The sequence below is a fragment of the Penicilliopsis zonata genome (assembly GCF_001890105.1).
Source record: "Penicilliopsis zonata CBS 506.65 unplaced genomic scaffold ASPZOscaffold_4, whole genome shotgun sequence".
Lineage (NCBI taxonomy): Eukaryota > Fungi > Ascomycota > Eurotiomycetes > Eurotiales > Aspergillaceae > Penicilliopsis > Penicilliopsis zonata.
Window position 1 is genome coordinate 180985 of NW_019208914.1, and position 16744 is coordinate 197728.

At 52.7% G+C, this 16744-nt stretch overlaps 8 protein-coding genes across 8 annotated transcripts; 5 read left to right on the forward strand and 3 right to left on the reverse strand.

Moving 5' to 3' along the window:
- Positions 1–329: 329 nt before the first annotated feature.
- Positions 330–1485, reverse strand: ASPZODRAFT_62264 (hypothetical protein; the record flags this gene model as incomplete). Its single annotated transcript, XM_022729069.1, has 2 exons — positions 330–1158; positions 1232–1485. 2 exons carry the CDS (start codon positions 1483–1485, stop codon positions 330–332), a joined length of 1083 nt encoding a protein of 360 aa, XP_022582634.1.
- A 336-nt stretch (positions 1486–1821) lies between these two features.
- Positions 1822–4176, forward strand: ASPZODRAFT_1522014 (hypothetical protein). The gene is made up of 6 exons (XM_022725826.1): positions 1822–2019; positions 2113–2306; positions 2361–3093; positions 3151–3745; positions 3812–3907; positions 3966–4176. The coding sequence occupies exons 1-6, from the start codon at positions 1955–1957 to the stop codon at positions 3990–3992; spliced, it is 1710 nt and encodes a 569-aa protein (XP_022582635.1). The 5' UTR covers positions 1822–1954; the 3' UTR covers positions 3993–4176.
- ASPZODRAFT_2123095 (hypothetical protein) lies at positions 3684–6259 on the reverse strand (the record flags this gene model as incomplete). Its single annotated transcript, XM_022727813.1, has 8 exons — positions 3684–4211; positions 4283–4631; positions 4709–4977; positions 5040–5284; positions 5359–5510; positions 5600–5791; positions 5854–5986; positions 6061–6259. The coding sequence occupies 8 exons, from the start codon at positions 6257–6259 to the stop codon at positions 4167–4169; spliced, it is 1584 nt and encodes a 527-aa protein (XP_022582636.1). The 3' UTR covers positions 3684–4166.
- Positions 6260–6894: 635 nt separating this feature from the next.
- ASPZODRAFT_1522618 (hypothetical protein) lies at positions 6895–8952 on the forward strand. Its single transcript, XM_022725834.1, has 7 exons — positions 6895–7253; positions 7333–7740; positions 7797–7861; positions 7973–8189; positions 8270–8316; positions 8393–8527; positions 8620–8952. The coding sequence occupies exons 1-7, from the start codon at positions 7094–7096 to the stop codon at positions 8866–8868; spliced, it is 1281 nt and encodes a 426-aa protein (XP_022582637.1). The 5' UTR covers positions 6895–7093; the 3' UTR covers positions 8869–8952.
- Positions 8447–9575, reverse strand: ASPZODRAFT_130055 (hypothetical protein). Its single transcript, XM_022722423.1, has 3 exons — positions 9149–9575; positions 8728–9055; positions 8447–8661 (listed from the first exon to the last, which is right to left on the reverse strand). Exons 1-2 carry the CDS (start codon positions 9335–9337, stop codon positions 8849–8851), a joined length of 396 nt encoding a protein of 131 aa, XP_022582638.1. The 5' UTR covers positions 9338–9575; the 3' UTR covers positions 8447–8661; positions 8728–8848.
- Positions 9576–10025: 450 nt separating this feature from the next.
- Positions 10026–11909, forward strand: ASPZODRAFT_140459 (hypothetical protein; the record flags this gene model as incomplete). Its single annotated transcript, XM_022724666.1, has 3 exons — positions 10026–10412; positions 10477–11159; positions 11216–11909. The coding sequence occupies 3 exons, from the start codon at positions 10026–10028 to the stop codon at positions 11907–11909; spliced, it is 1764 nt and encodes a 587-aa protein (XP_022582639.1).
- A 199-nt stretch (positions 11910–12108) lies between these two features.
- On the forward strand, positions 12109–13617 carry ASPZODRAFT_1521523 (hypothetical protein). The gene is made up of 3 exons (XM_022725820.1): positions 12109–12589; positions 12697–13117; positions 13197–13617. Exons 1-3 carry the CDS (start codon positions 12307–12309, stop codon positions 13486–13488), a joined length of 996 nt encoding a protein of 331 aa, XP_022582640.1. The 5' UTR covers positions 12109–12306; the 3' UTR covers positions 13489–13617.
- A 135-nt stretch (positions 13618–13752) lies between these two features.
- Positions 13753–15023, forward strand: ASPZODRAFT_112683 (hypothetical protein). The gene is made up of 6 exons (XM_022721046.1): positions 13753–13792; positions 13860–14220; positions 14284–14396; positions 14460–14482; positions 14541–14593; positions 14666–15023. Exons 2-6 carry the CDS (start codon positions 13880–13882, stop codon positions 14853–14855), a joined length of 720 nt encoding a protein of 239 aa, XP_022582641.1. The 5' UTR covers positions 13753–13792; positions 13860–13879; the 3' UTR covers positions 14856–15023.
- The last annotated feature ends 1721 nt before the right edge of the window (positions 15024–16744 follow it).

Genomic DNA, 16744 nt, shown 5'->3' on the forward strand with positions numbered 1-16744 from the left:
TAGCAAGTTTTTTAAACAGCCAAGTCGAAAATCACCTAAGCTATGACTTGTAGATCTGTCTAATATACAAAAAAAGAGATAGTTGACATGCTAGATATCGAGACTTTTAGAACTGCAAGGCATCACAACTCTATTGTTCATGACCATAATCCATTTCATTTTATGCAGAATAATTTTGGACGGTTCACGACGGACCGTACCGGTCTGCGATTCAATGCCGTATAAACGCCAACGCTATGCAAGGAGGAAAGGGTTAGGAAAAAGTTCAGCCTGAGTGTGTGGGAGGGGAATCGATTTTCCCTTGATCCATCTCAGGTTTTTTTCTTCTTCTAGAAGCCTAGGGCCTTCTCTAGCCAGGGGTCAAAGTATTCGCATGTTTCCGGGCTGACAGCGCCGCCGGGGGCGCACAGCTTGAAGACAGGACACTGGCCGCAGGGGGCCTCGGTCATGCCGTTGAAGACGAGGCGGCGACGCTCATCGTCATCGGCGTCCGGGTCGATGGGGCCCGGCTTGCGTGCCTGTTGGGCCTTGACAGCCTCCGGGTTCTTAATGGACCGGTACATCTCCCCGTTGTTCAACGAGACCAGCTTGTTGTCGAAACAGAGGACCTGCAGCAACTGCACGATACTCTCTTCGCCTAGCCGGACGGGCGTGATGCCACTCTCGTTGACCGCGGCCGTGATGGTTGCAACTGTCGAGTACCCCTGGTATCCGGCTGGGAAGGGCAGATATTGCCGGTCGGAGGAACGGTCGGGGAATTTGGCGGCGGCACTGCCGTCGGCGGTCTTGATGCGCTTGTTGCGCTGGACCTCCACGGCGGGTGCCTCGTACCAGCTTTTGCGACTCACGGTGTATTCGATGAAGGTGGAGACGGAGTTGATAAAGTTGGCGTCTAGCACGCCGTCGGTGAACCACGCACCGCCGGTCACATCCTCGCTGGGGGCAAGCCCCGCGAGCATGTACATCTTGCGGGTCGGGAACTTGACATTGTGCACGCTTTTGATGTAGTTTTTCCCTTCCAGCGCCTTGAGGCATCGGTCCAGGATTGACTTGGGCAGACCCGTACGGTTCTGTATCGCCCGGACCCAAATGCCGGAGCGGCCTGTCGAATGGATCACATTGTAAACGAGACTTTCGTCAGGGTTGAGGTTTTGCAGTCTGTCGAATAGCAGTCAGCAACAACAGAAACAACAACAGAAACAACGACAACAACAACAACCAGTCAAATCACAGCTCAATTCCGAATACATACTTCTCTGCATCCTCCCGCGAGATGATCTTCCAAGCTAATCGGTCGTTTTTCCCCTGTAGAAGGCGTAGTAGTTTCTGGTCCACCAGGGTCTGGGTCAACTGGAGCAGCTGCGCGAGATCATTCTTAGGTACGATACCCAGGCCAAGCAGGTCCTGCTGGTAAAAGAGATGGTCGGGAGGGAACTTGCTCAGGCAGGCTTCGTAGAGCCGCGCTGCGAGCTCAGCGGTACTCATGGTGTGGAGGATGGAGGGAAGGCTGTCGACTACCGAAATGGGCTGTGAAATGGCATGTTCAGGGATACTCCTGCAGACACCCTGGCAATTGCGACCAGCCGTCAGCCGTACATCGACAGGAGATCGATCAGACGTGAGGATAGGAAGGAAACTAGCCGGCAAAGCGCTCGAGCTCACGCTGGTGGAGGTGTTTTTTTTGTTCACGTTGAATAATGAGTGGGGAAGGCCGAAAGCAGTTAGCTTCCTGCCTGAGGCTGAATTAAGTATGCCTTATAGCCTGAGGCATAAATCCTGAGGCATAAATACTATGCCTCAGGCTACAAGGCACCCACTTCTTCCGGAAATTTCGAGAAGCTCAGCCAACAGAGCTCATAATCAGGCAGACCACCCGCAGGCAACGGCTGGCAACTTCCTCATCCAACACACCCTGAAGCTCATTCTACAGAGCGCAGTTTGACGTCCAGACACCATGGCCGACGCTTTAAAAGCCGAGGGCAACAAGGCCTTCTCTGCAAAGGACTACCCTACTGCTATGTATGTGTTGTACCCCGCCTTTCCCCGATAGCTGAGAGCGGTGGGTGGATGGGACAACAGTGAGGGTGACTGGAATGACTGACTGGATGACAGTGAGAAATTCACCCAGGCCATTGAGCTGGATCCGAGCAACCATATCCTCTATTCGAACCGATCGGCCGTCTATGCTGCCCAAACCGAGTACCAGAAGGCGCTTGATGATGCCGACAAAGCCACCGAGCTGAAGCCCGACTGGTCCAAGGGTTGGTTGCGTAAAGGAGCAGCCAACCGTGGTTTGGGAGACCTACGTGAGTGAGGTGTGGTCGATACGGGAGATGATGGACACTGATACGGCTGTGTAGTTGCCGCACATGATGCCTACGAAGAAGCGCTCAAGCTCGAACCCACCAACGAGCAGGCCAAGAGTGGAATGAATGCCGTCAAGCGGGCCATTAACGCAGAGGCCCAGGCTGACGGAGTCACGGGCGATCCGATGGGCGGTCTGGGTGGCGTCTTCAATGACCCGAACATGTTCGCGAAGCTGGCTAGCAACCCGCAGACCGCCGGGCTACTTGCGGACCGCCAGTTCATGGAGAAGCTGCAGCGGCTCAAGGACAATCCGAACAGCTTGGGTGAAGAGCTCCGTGACCCACGCTTCCTGCAGGTTATGAGTGTTCTCCTGGGTATTGACATGAGCTTCGGCGCACCTCCGGAGGGCGCCGCGGGAGCTTCTGGTGCTGCCGAGCCGGAAGAGGACATCCCCATGCCGGATGTTCGCCCGGCTGAGACTAAGAAGGCGCCAGAGCCTGTACCTGAGCCTGAGCCTGTAGATGAGGAGACTGTCAACAAGAAGCAGGCCCAGGAAGCTGGTGACGCCGAGAAGAAGCTCGGAAACGATTTCTACAAGAAGAAGCAGTTCGACGAGGCTATCGCGCACTACGAGAAGGCTTGGGAGCTGAACAAGGACATCACCTATCTGAACAACATTGGTGCTGCCAAATTCGAAAAGGGTGACTACCAGGGGACCGTGGAGACCTGCCAGAAGGCTGTGGAGGAGGGTCGTGACTTGCGTGCTGACTTCAAGATTATTGCCAAGTAAGTGACCATAACGGTGTGTGCCTAGTGTACGGGTTACTCATGGATGATTTCAAGGTCTTTTGCACGTATCGGAACTGCGTATGAGAAGATGGGTGACCTGGGCCAAGCGATCGAGTTCTACCACAAGTCGCTGACAGAGCACCGGACACCCGATGCGCTGACAAAGCTCCGGAATGCCGAGAAGGCCAAGACTAAGGCGGAGCGCGATGCGTACATCGACAGTGCGGAGGCGGAGAAGGCCCGCGAGCTAGGCCAGAAGAAGTTCCAGGACGGTGACTTTGCCGGAGCGGTGGAAGCCTTCACAGAGATGACGAAGCGGGCGCCGGACGACGTCCGCGGCTTCTCGAACCGCGCGGCGGCGCTGATCAAGCTCATGGCCTTCCCCCAGGCGGTGCAGGACTGCGACGAGGCGCTCAAGCGCGACCCGAACTTCATGCGGGCGTACATGCGCAAGACGCAGGCGCTTGTGGCGATGAAGGAGTACAACAAGGCCCTTGATGTACTGACCGAGGCGGGCGAGCACGACCCCGAGGGCAAGCACGCCCGTGAGATCGAGGAGCAGCAGCAAAAGTGTCTGGAGGCTCAGTTCAGCGCTCGTGCGGGTGAGACGGAGCAACAGACGATGGACCGCATCCAGAACGACCCGGAGGTGAGTGTTCCTAACAATCTCTCAATTACATCTTCCCCCAAACCCATGCCTCTTACTAATGAGCAGATCATGTCCATCCTCCAAGACCCCGTGATGCAGAGCATCCTGCAACAGGCCAAGAGCGACCCTGCAGCCCTGCAGGAGCACACGAAGAACCCGCAGGTGCGCATGAAGATCCAAAAGCTGGTGGCAGCTGGTGTGATCCGGATGGGCAGGTAATCGAAGCGTGTTAATGACTTCTGCATAACATTGATAGCAATGAGATTGTATCATCTACCACTGTAACTAGTCTGTCTTTGCTAGTTAGAACTCATTACTCTCAACCTATCCTTTAACTTAGTTACTATCCATCATGTTTAGGCTTATAGGCTGGGAGCCTTAGGCATACAGAATCACCTGACCATCACGAGGCACGGGAGCTTCACGTGTGCCTCTCTCGTTCTTTCCCTTTGCCAGACGACCAAGCCTGGACAAGACTCCTATTTCCTTTCAGAATTGGGCTGCAATCTCACGAAGAATATCAGAGTCTCCCTTGACCACTGGGTCGTCAAAGGAGCGGATCAGAGCCTCGCATTCCGCATTGCGCGGCCGGATGCTGACCTCGTACTGACACGGATGGCTGATAGTCCCTGGTGTGAAGTCGACGGTGGGTTCGACTTCCTGTCCATCTTTGACCATTTTGCTGATGTTGAAGGCCGCCAAGCATTTGGAGACGGTCAGGAAGATGGTGGAATCGGCCAAAAATCGTCCGGGGCAGATCCGACGCCCGAAGCCAAAGATCAGACGAGTGGGATCGAGCTGGGGGGCCTGTCCGTTGCGAGCGAGGAAGCGCTCGGGCTTGAAGTCCATCGGGTCCGGGTACGTCTCGGGATCGTGGGTGAAGGCCCTAAGGGTGAAGAGAGCGAGAGGTTAGTCCACGGGTATGTACTCTCTGGCGGTCAGGGGCTGGGGATTCTTGCTCACCAGATATTGGCGACCACAATTGAGTTGTTGGGGATTCGATATCCCTCATAGGAGTCCATGCCGGTAGACCGGTGCGGAACCCCCAACGGCACCACTGGATGCCAACGCATTGCCTCTAATATCAGAGCGTTCACGTATGGCAGCCGGTCACGGTCCTCGATCGTAGCGAAGCCGGTAGTCACAACCCTATCGAGCTCCTCCTGTGCCGCGCGTTGGGCATCGGGAAATAAGGCCATAGCCAGGAAGAAGACCGAAAGGATGGAAGGGGTCTGCCCAAACATAAAATAAATGGTTAGCATTCTATTTCCTTCTGGTGGAGAAAAACCCGCACCGTGTCCGAGCCACCTGCAAACATTGTCGCAGCAGTCCATTTGATGGTGTGTTCCTCATCTGGCGTGGGCTTGTGATTGAGATCTTCAATGTGCTTCGACACATACGAGGTTTCGTTATTGCCCTGGCCCATCTGGTGGACGACAAAGGCGTATGGCTGCTCGGCCACCAGGGCCAAGGTTTGACCCCATTCGCGGGCCGTACGATGGAAGCCTGCGCCGGGAAACCATTCCGGGAGATATTTGACTGACTAGATATTAGCACTGCACCTCGCTTGCCCGGCAGGGAGAGAGGAAGGGCGAGGACCCTGGACAACGTACGCCATGGGAAACTGTCCACTAGCCAGGCTCCAGGCTCGACAGCTAACACAAACTGAGACAAGGATAAATTCACCACATCCATAAGAGAGTCTGACCCCTGTGGTTCGATGGTATAGCCGTACAGGATGTTGAGCATTGACCCTGCGGTGAGCCTAGGCATGATGTCAGAAGAAGCAAGAAAAAAGAAAATACAGGCACACACAGAGGGAGAGAACATCTTCCGATGCACAGTCATCCGTACCGTTGAAGATGTACCCATAGATCTGCCGGGTGCTCCAGTAGGCGTACCAGCAGTCGGCGAGTCTCAACGTCTTGTTGTAGCGTGAAGTTGGCAACAGCCTTCTTGGATCCTATCAGATGGGCCATGTACTTCCGGTGTACCCGAACCTCGCTGGCCGAACTCTTCATAGTTACCGTGCGGTCCCAGCCGGCCCTTATGGGAGATTAGCCAGGGAAGTATCTGTGTACAGGTCTGAAGGGGAAAGGGGCATATACAGTTCCTTGGAGAAAACCGCCTCTGGTCGAGCCGAGTACAGCGAGGAACGCTTTTCCAGCAGTTCAAAGGCGACCTCGGCCTTACTCAAGATAATCACAGTCTGTCCCATGGTCGTGACGGAGCTGATGGGCCCTATTCTTCGTCATTCATCACGCTCATTACAAACGAGCAACTATCCCGTTCGACCCCCCAATTTTTCTCCCTACCATACTGATCCTTGTGTTTGAACCAATGCTCCCAACCCTTCTCGCCTCTAACCGGGAGGTCAGCGACATTTCCAACAATGGGCTTTGGGCGTGGTCCAGGAGGAAGAGGGAGAGAGCGGAGCGAGGCTAGCCTGAGCTTCAAGGCATGAAGGCCAGCGACCACCACCAGGCTGAAGACGATACTGTAGGCGATGATCATAATGGGGATGTGAAAGTCTCAGGTATGTGAGGGAGCATGAAACCCCCCCATGAATTTTCCTTGAGTCACATAAGGGACTTAAATTTCTACATGACCTGAGCAATACCTAACTACCTGTAAGGATCCTACCCGGGCAATACTTTACAGGGCCCTGGAAAGTACGAATCAGGAATTTACGGTTGATGATGACGACCTTTTGACTTAGCAGTCTAGAGTTCTCAGGTATTACTTTTCACTATCTAGCATACTGGATGTCCCTTATTCACAACCCCAATGCGGCTGGCTGCTGGACAAGGATAAACACTTTCCATCACTTTGTTCACTCGGCATATCAGCTAAACCAAGAGAGAAAAAACGCGCTCACGGGGTCAATAGAAAAACTACTAAGTACATTTTATCATCTACCTGTTTTTACAGATTGCCATGATGCTATCATGGAAGCAATTACCTAATTAGGAAGGAGTCAACAGCACGTTTTATTAGCCCTGAGATTATGACGTGTTACAGTCATTCCGACCCTCCAATACGGTCCAGAATATTCTTCTATCTTCAGGGTATCTCGAGACATGCATGCTGTATAGCAGGCCCTGGTCATTATCCACATACTGTATGTGGTGTGGCACATACACAATTGCATACGTCGATATCTTTGGATGCTCTTAACTCCGAGGACGGAATTGCAGGCTATAAGAGTGGGCAGTGAGATGAACTATCACGCCCCAGTATGCAAGTAAAAGTTAGAATCCTTTAGCTATCCGCCATTTCCTCATCTATTTGGTCATCTATTTGGTCACCTATTCCCTCATATCTCGGCGTTCTCGATCTCAGCCTATCATGTCTGCCACACCTAGGCCCTTCTGTTCCGTGATCATCATAGGCGGCGGCTTCTCTGGGGTTGCCATCGCCTGTCAACTGAAACGAAACTTTGATCTAGATGATTACTGCATCTACGACCGAATGGATGGTATTGGAGGAACCTGGAGAGCCAACACCTGTTTGTTGAACCCACCCTGGTTTTTCCTGAAAGAGTGGCAGGCGGAAAGTGTAAGACTCTAATCGTCACACACTGTCAGACCCAGGATGCGCCGTCGACATCCCTGGCGTCTGCTATAGTCTCTCCTTTGCCCCCAGCTCGGATTTTAGCCAGTGGTTTCCACCTCAAGCCGAGATATTGACGTACTTGATGAAGGTTGCCCAGTCCTATGGCGTGGATGATCACTTTGTCGGCTACACCGAATGGCAGGGCGCCTACTGGCAGGATACAACCCATACCTGGCGGGTGCAGATGAGGGATCTACGGACAGGAGAGCAGTTCACACGCGAGTGTCGCATCCTCATCTCGGCCGTGGGTGGTCTTGTCGACCCTCATCCATTCAATGCACCGGGCATCGGGACCTTTCGGGGAGAGGTTATCCACACATCTCGGTGGAAGTCTGATATCAATCTGGAAGACAAGCACGTCGCTGTGATTGGAAATGGAGGTGAGATATCCAGACATCACCGTATGAATATGGTTGCATTGCATCTCATTATGCAGCATCTGCAATACAGTTGATGCCCGCTATTGCCGGCAAGGCCAAATTCATCACACAGTTCATGAGGGTAAGCTCCTCTGTGTCCACACACCCTTCCCTCCACGAAACCAAAAAGGGAAGGGAAGGGAAGGGAGAAGAAGAAGAGAATCCTTGAGAGATTACTGAGTCATGGTCCCAGACGCCTCATCACATAGTACCCAGCTGCAATTACGATATTTCTCCGTTAGCCCGAGCGTTGCTGCGATACATACCTGGTCTTCTCTTTCTGCTGCGCCAACTTATGCTGCTATACATGGAGAGCGCGTTCCAGCAGTTCAGCACGAGCGAGGACGGAATTCAAGACCGGATCCAGTCGGCAAAATCGAGCTTCGATTATGTGCAGGAAACTGCACCAGGTAAGTCATTAATTAGCGTGCAGATCAATTGCATATGAAAACTGGACTAATTGCTGCTTCCTCGGTTTCTTCACGTTCAGCTAAGTACTGGGCACACTTGATACCGACATATGAGTTTGGATGCAAAGTAAGAATACCCCTGGAAGAGTTAAAAAAAAAAAGAAACCAAAAAAGACACAAAATTAAATCAAGTGCACCACTAGAGGCGCGTATTCGACCGCTCGTATACTGCAACCCTCCATCGGGATGACGTCCGCCTGACAAATGACCCTATCTTGGCGGTGCAGCCCAATTCCATTGTGACAAGGTCTGGTGAAACAATTCCTGCCGATATCATTGTAAGTCAAATTCCCGATGTGTGAGTGGAAACCCGGGGGGAAGGGGGGGATAGAATTGGTCATCTGGGTTGGATTGACGTTGACCATCCCAGCTGCTAGCAACAGGATTTTCCCTCACTCAGTTTGACGTCACCCTGCGAGGCCGAGGAGGCAAGACTCGTCAGCAGCATTGGGATGAATACGGAAGCAAAGCAACCTACCAGTCGGTGGCGATGCATGGCTTCCCCAATTTCTTCTATGTTCTGGGACCGAACTCAGGGCGAGCGCATACATCTACCTTGGTATCAATTGAAAGGTTGAGTCCACCCTCAATCCCCCCAATTAGTGCACCTGCGTGGTGATCCCCGATCCGAACCTAGACCAGATGGCTGACGGGTCAGTTATGTGGATCTTATCATCTCTGTCATCAGCCCAATCCTTCGGGGCAGGGACACTTCCGTCGAGGTAAAGGTTGAGGCCGAGAAGCAATTCCACCAGACTCTGCAGGCGGCTCTCAGCCAGACAGTGCATGACAGCTCCTGCGCCAGTGTGGGTGTTACCCCTCCCCCCTCCCCCTGTCTTGGTCTCCGAAAAATCCTCTTCCACCGGTTAAATGATGCTGATGTTTTTCTGGATCTGCAGTATTTCATTGATCGGGAGACCGGGAAGAATTGGTTCATCTATCCATGGAGTTCTCTGCAGATGTGGCTGTCCACTCACTGGGCGGCAGCTGGAGTCAGGGATTGGAAATATGACAGGCATTAACAGGAAGGAAAGCCATATCCGGGTGGCGGCGATAAGTGAGAAGCAGGGATGGGTTCGATGCTGCATGGCATCCCAAGATAGAATTACGCAATTCTCCGTCATGTAGAGAGAGAAGAGAGATATGTAGTATGCGCGAGGGTCAGCCGTCCATTCAACATGGAGGGGTCAAATGCATGGGTTGTTTTTTTGGGCTGGTTTGAGAAGTGTTCGAGGCATACGCTAAGCCACCGTATTGAGTCCTGAGTAGTTCGTCAACACGGAAGATAAACCCGCCTGCTGTCAGTGCAGCGGCAGGGAATGTGATAGATCATCTGTAGACCTGGCTAGCTCCGTTCTGCAGCAACGGGCAACGGTCAACGGGATGGATCTGCATCCATAACTAATTGATTACACATGATAGACAAAACTCAAAAGGGGAGAGTACCCTATAGCAGTGATATTAATCCCCCCCCCCCTAATACATACTCTCCTCCACGAACCAGAGGACTATGGACAATCAGGTTATGTAAGGCGGCCTGCCTAAGTCTCGGATCCGAGTCATCTATGAGAGAATTTAGTATAACCGAGAGTATAAATTTACCTAGTAGGTAGACATCGAAGGGTGCTGTGCTAACTAGTAACTTTTGACGCTGTGCGATATCCCCGTTGCACTCCTAGATAAGAAGAAAAAATGATCATGGATTTGCTTTGGTCGCCTGCCACGACGGTAGGCATCTTCCTCGGCCTGAGAAGCGCGGCACCAGTCTTCTGGGTGATGAGGAGCGTGGCAGCCCTGCTGCTCGCCGCGGTTGTCTCTCTGCTCGTCTTGCTGTTCTGGGCCATCTGGGGCCCGCGCCGGCTGGTCTCCCAGTCAGACAAGTCGGTAACCGTGCTGGGGAGGCCGCTCCTCTTCCCTGTCACCATCACGCATACCCGGCGCAAACCCGTGAACAATCAGTTCAGTCATCGGGTCCTGTTGATCGGAGTCCCCGTGGGTCTTTGCGGCCGCGTGGGTCACCTGCTGTCTATCGATGACAAGCAACGCAGTGGGTCGACCACGCCCTGGGACAGCTGGTTCCGCTTCGATTCAGCACGGTATCTCCATCGCGGTGATGAGCACCTCGGACTGGGGGAGAAGCTGCATCGTTTTCTGCGGGCCCAGGTCAGCAAAGTTTCTTCTTCTTCTTCTTCTTCTTCTTCTTCTTGCTGACAAATAACGTCTATAGAATCTTGATCCTGCACGTTGGCCGTACGCATACATGTTAAGCGTACCGCAGTGGCTGTGGTGGTCCCGCAGTGTGGTGACCTGGTGGTACCTGTACTCGCCGGCCCGCCAGCTCGACGCCGTCATCATGGAGATCAACAATTCCTTTGATGAGAAGCGTAACGTGCTGTTTGAGGTCCGCCGCAGCGGTAGCGACGAGCATGATCCTGTCAAGTCAGCAGCACTTGCGGGTGAGAAAGAAGAAGATCTGGACGCGGCAGGGATGATCCACTCGTTGCCTTCAGTCCCGATTTCTGCCTTCTATCAGGGTTCATGGGAGAAGCACGTTTACGCCTCCCCCTTCGAGAAGGTTGAGGGCAGCATTGCAACCCGGTTCCTCGATCCGCTACAGGAAAGCTCGTGGAGCGCCGCCGTCTCACTTTCCAACACCACAAGCATCAGCCCAGCCGGTGACGCCAAACTCACGACACGGATTAGCTGCCGCGAGCGCCCGCTGGACCCGGTGCGGTCAACGGCACTCTCCCTAGTCTGGTTCCTGGTGCGGTGGACGCTGCCTATCACATTGACAACCCCGCGGATTATCTTTCAGGCGCTACGCATAGAGTATCTAGGTCTCATGAAGATGCTGGATAAGCCTGTCATCCAGCGGGGGAGTGTTCCACGGCGAGCGAGTGCCATCGAGCGGTGGGTAAACCCTTTCACTTGGTGGAAAGTCTGATATTGATATCTGCCTTGTATAGGACCTTGGAGCCCTTTTTTCGCGAATGTCTCTCCCGCCACATCCAGGCGTATCCCGACGCGGTCGAGGTAAGCTACCTGCCATCCAGGGCGCTGTCCAACGAACCAGTCTGTCTGAGATCACCTTCGTGTGTCACCGGCAAGGACACCCCCGCCAGACATTTGGAGGTGGAGGTGCTGGAACCCGGGTTCTTCTCCCGAATCACGCAGTACGACTCAATGGCCAAAGGGCTAGCGGTAGAGATGCGGCCAGTGGGCGACGTGGCCGACACTGCGGCGCAGCAACTGTGGGTTTCTGACCCAGTGTTGCTGGAGGATCTTCTCTGTTCTGGCGCCTCTGGGACGGACAGCAAGCCAGCTGCTGCCGCCGGTCTCCTATGGCGCGTGCGGGCCTGGCTTCGGGGCTCAGCGACCCCGAGCGCGATGGACCTGTTTGTGCGCTCCTCAATGCCCCCATCTTTGCGCCTGCTGTATCTTTTAAGCCTGGTGCAGCACCTACTGGCAAAGAGATTCGCGCTGGGCTCAACCGTGTTGCTGCAGCTCTACGGCCTGGGAGGTGTCCTGGCCCTCCGCTGGGCACTGCTCCAGATTATAGTCTCGGATTCTGGACAGCTCTCGGCCGCAGGATTGGCAGTGTATTTCCTGACACTTCACTTTTTCGGCCGCATGACGAAGAAGGCGATCTATAGAGCATAGACTTCAGCCATGACGTACCACCACAAAATAACATACCGTATTTGCCAGACAGTTTCTGAATTAGCCTAGCGAATATAACCCTGGAGGTAGGGAGGGAGCACGGAATCAAATCCCGTCTTGCGGTCAGACGATCAAGTATATGCATGCAGATAAATAGCCCCTCAATAGATGAATATGGAATCATACCTAACGTCCGCCTCTTGCCTGATCCGGGCACGGTGTGGAAGGTCAGCCTCGAGGGGTGGCAGTAGTGCAGATGCTCTCTCACCCTGGCTTATAAGGACCAAGGCAGGCCCAGCAGAATCCGTCTAACCCATCTGTCCATCTCTTGAGAAGCAACTTTTCCCTCCCCCTCTCTCAGATAAAAGCACCACACAGAGAAACAGACGCCAGAGACATGTCTGTCTCCTTCGAGGTATACCGTGGGGGTAAAGATGGGCGAATAGTAGCCGACACGACCACCCGCACCCTCCAGCCCAATGAGGCATATATTGAAACCACGCACTCTGGCCTCTGTGGCACGGACGAGCATTTTGTGACCTCCGGTCAGGTGCTAGGGCATGAAGGGGTAGGCATCGTCCGCCAAATCGGCTCCCTGGTGAGCACGGTAAAAGTCGGGGACCGGGTGGGATTTGGATATATCCGCCAAGTGTGCGGCGCGTGCGATAACTGCGCGACAGGTTAGGCCCACCCCCCCCCCCCCTCCTCACCCTGCCTTCTTTAGTCTCTTCCTTGGTAGTCATCTTGAGACTCTTTGATGTGGCTGTCCATGCTGATCTCTCTATAGGCTGGGACCAGTTCTGCCGACGCTGCCGACGCTACGGCGAGACAGACCTGGACCTGGGCTCGTTCAGTCATGGTGTCGTCTGGGACGCGGATTGCCTGTTCCCAATCCCTGAGGGCTACACATCGGAACATGCGGCGCCGATGCTCTGCGCGGGAGGTTCAGTCTGGAACTGCCTGCTCTCATTCGGGGCGCGGCCGCCGCAGCGAGTGGGTGTGATGGGCATCGGGGGGCTGGGTCATCTGGCGATCAAGCTGGCGGCCGCGATGGGGTACGAAGTGGTGGCCTTGTCGCGTAGTGAGGAAAAGCGAGCCGACGCGCTCGCGTACGGGGCCTCAGAGTTTCATGTCTGGGACGGTGAAGCGGTTCCCTTGCGCCTGAAGCATCTCTTGCTCTGTGGGAGTATGGCCACGGACTATGCAGCGTAAGCAGGTTTCTTTCTTTCTTTTTTTTTTGGTCTCTCCCCCTTTCATTTTCAGTAGTCTCGTTGATGACAAGAACAGTCTGATTCCACTGATGGACACGGGCAGCATTATCTACCCGCTGACTGTAGCGTTCGAGCCGGCGGCGGTGCCTATACTGGAGATGGGTCTGGCCGGCATCTGCATCCAAGGGGTGCGGGTGAGCTCGCGAACGCGACTGCGTGAACTGCTGGTCTTTGCAGCGAACCAACACATCACGCCGACTGTGGTGAGCTTCCCGCTGACCGTGGAGGGCGTAGAACGGGCTTTGAGCGAGCTACGCGCGGGGAATATCCACTATCGCGCAGTGCTGGTGAGGGAGCCTAGCCAATGATACAATGAGCTTCCAGAAGGGGGGGAGGGGGAGCAGGGCAACAGCAGGCATTATATTATCATGTAACCTCGTGTTGGGCAGTCATGCAGGTTAGTGTTCTGTATAAGAATGTGCCAGGGTCTCCGGGCAGACAGGGTGCAATCTCGTCCGTTTCTGTAAGCGTCAGTTAGACTATAGATATCTTATACCCCCTCCCTTTGGCGGCCGATTCCCAAGCAACAACGAAACACAGCTTCTGTCCAAGGAGTGTAGGAAATTATGTCTGTCCAAGGCACAGCGTTGATCACCGGCGGAGCGTCAGGTAGTACCCCGCGAAGCACTATCTCGCGGGCCAGCATTAGCAAAACGGGTATCCTGACCTCGATCTACAGGCATCGGGGCCGGCACGGCGATGGCCTTCGCCAAAAGCGGTATCTCCAACCTCAGTCTGCTTGACCTCGATTTCGATGCACTAGACAAGGTGCGCGGGGAGATCAAGGCGCAACACCCGGATGTAGCGGTGATGATTCTGGTGGTGGACGTGACGGATGAGAAGGCAGTGGAGGATGGAGTTCGGCAGACAGTGCAGCAGTTCGGACGGTTGGACATTGCAGTCAATGCTGCGGGAATCCGCGATCCCACCATAGACACGCATGAAGTGCCGCAGGACGCCTGGCAGCGGGTGATCAGCATCAACCAGACCGGATGCTGGCTGAGCGAGCGTGCCGAGATCCAGCAGATGCTGCAGCAGGAGTATTTTCTTTCTAGAACGGCCGCTTTTTTTTGCTCTACCTTTTTCTGCTGAGACATGAGTAGATCTCGAGGTTCTCGATACGGCCGCGGAGTCATCATCAATGTAGCCTCTGCACTGGGGCTGAGTGCACCTGCAACCGGGATACCATTTGCGCCATATGTCTCGGCCAAGCATGGTATGTTTCCACAGACGAGTTTGATCTGCAAGTTTTAAAGTGGTATACTGACAAGAAAACAAGCTGTTATGGGATTTACAAAGGCTGTCTGTTCTCATGTCTCCGTCGACAGGGTCAGTGATTGCCATGGCTGACCATGGACAGGACGCGAAGAGATATGCCCCGCAGGGTATCCGGATCAACGCCATCTGCCCAGGGTGAGGTTTCTTTCTGATAGACTATGCAGAAGAGCCTAGATAGCAAGGTGGTTAATGATTTTTCTCTCCCAGGTGGATATATACCCCCATGATTGATGAGGATGTGAAATCCGGCATTCTCGACACGGAGGTGCAGTCAGCGGCGGTGGGCCGGATCGGGCAGGTAGAGGAAGTTGCCGATGCGATTCTATTCCTAGCATCACCGATGAGCAGTTTCGTGTACGGGACCGGGTTGGTGGTCGATGGGGGGTATACGTTGTGATCGACACGAGCAGCGTCTGGAGCTGGACTTGGTCAGTCTGATCATTCATCGATTGCTTGTGATTTCTGTGTCTCACGAGTGTTAAAGAACTGTCAACATATGATATCATGATCCCAAGATCCTGGTCTTCGGTGATGAGTTTGTGAGATATGAAGGAAAGAGGAGAGGAGGAAGGAGAGGAAGAAGGAAGGAGAGGAAGGAGCACCCCGATATCATGTGATAGCTATTTGTAGTTAGCAGTATAATGTTGGGGGGTGCTGCCTAGTTAGGTTTAGCGTTACAATATTGCCTTTTTGCTTCATCCAATTCGTCGTCCATGAGCCATCCAGGCCCCGTCGCCCTGGCATATCGTCTGATGGAATGCCTGTCATATTATGTGTAGTTACTAGTTGTTTATCTCATAAATGAGGTATCTCTACTTACTCCACAGATATATCTAGGTAGGTACCTTATGATATTCGATGATGTGTTAGTTCAAGCTTATTTATTTACTTATCTAGATATCTACCTACCTATTCTTATAGTCACCTAGTCTGTCTGATGGGATGTCCTTGACCTTCACTTTACGGTGTACGGAGTACGGTGTAGTAGTGTACAATGGTCTGTGCGATGTGATGGATCAACAGGATAAGTATAACTATTGCACATGGCTGCAGTACATAGTACATACTTTGCCGGACACGTGTACAGAATATGTAATACTAATTAAAATATATATATATATATATAGTATACTTCATAACTAAAAGATAGCTCCTCTAGTAAGTTTAGAGCATAGAGATACTGCGTAGTATACTACAGAAGCAATATATAGAGTGGCAAATACTAACTCAATAGAGTATTTACTGACTTCTATTAATTACGAAGGAGTACCTAGTAACTACCTAGTACCTAGGTAACTGACTAGTTCACTGGTTAGTATCTGATTGACCAGATAGTTATGGAGTAGTTCATGCCAGACTACTTGATAGACCTGGGAGAATTCGGTGTATCCGAGCAGGTAAATACCGCTTACCCAGCACCATATTTTACAAAACCGCGTATTGAGCGGTATCTAGATACCTACTACCTACTAGGTAGATACCTAATCTAACTCTCGCTTAGGGACTAGTCCGTACCAAAGTGTCCATAGACTCCATAGTCCATACTAAGATAATCCAGCCACTGTGCCACCACACACCCTGTGTGGCGCAGCTGTGGCTCGCCAATAATACTAGATCTGGTACCGGCGAAAATTAGATCGATCCGCCGATCTATACGTCATGAGTAGGAGGACTAGGAAGGTAGCATTTGCAGAGGATGAACCATTGAGTCTCAGTGCAATTGAGTATCATACCCATCAATTGAAAACCATCAGCTAAGGGCTATAGAATTATAGGATCGAATGTCATAGTAAGAGTGGCCTGTTGAACCATACTGTAGTACCCCAGTAAACAATAGTCAATAGTTGATAGTTAAATGGTACTAGAACCTGCTTGAACTGTGCTCGAGCTCTGGTCCCACCAACCGTACGATTCGATCCATTCATCATCCCCCCCGATGATGGCAGCAGCCAGCCTTTTCTTTTTTTTCTTTTTTTTCTTCCCACCCCCCCTCTTCTAAAGATCTTAGGCTGAAATATATTCAATTAGTGCGTTGCCGAGGGTTTTTCATGCAGTATATATAAGTAGTTATATGTAGCAGAATGAGGTTCATGGTAGCTTGAAAACTCCAAGTGGTACCTTTTCTTAGGTACGAGTAATGGTAGCCTGAGGCCATCAACCACAGCTCCCTCTCTCTCTCTCTCTCTCTCTCTCTCTCTCTCTCTCTCGCTGTTCCCAAGATTCCCTCTTCCTCTTCTTCCCCCGCTGCGGAGTCCATCCAAACCTACGCAAACTATTCGATTTCCT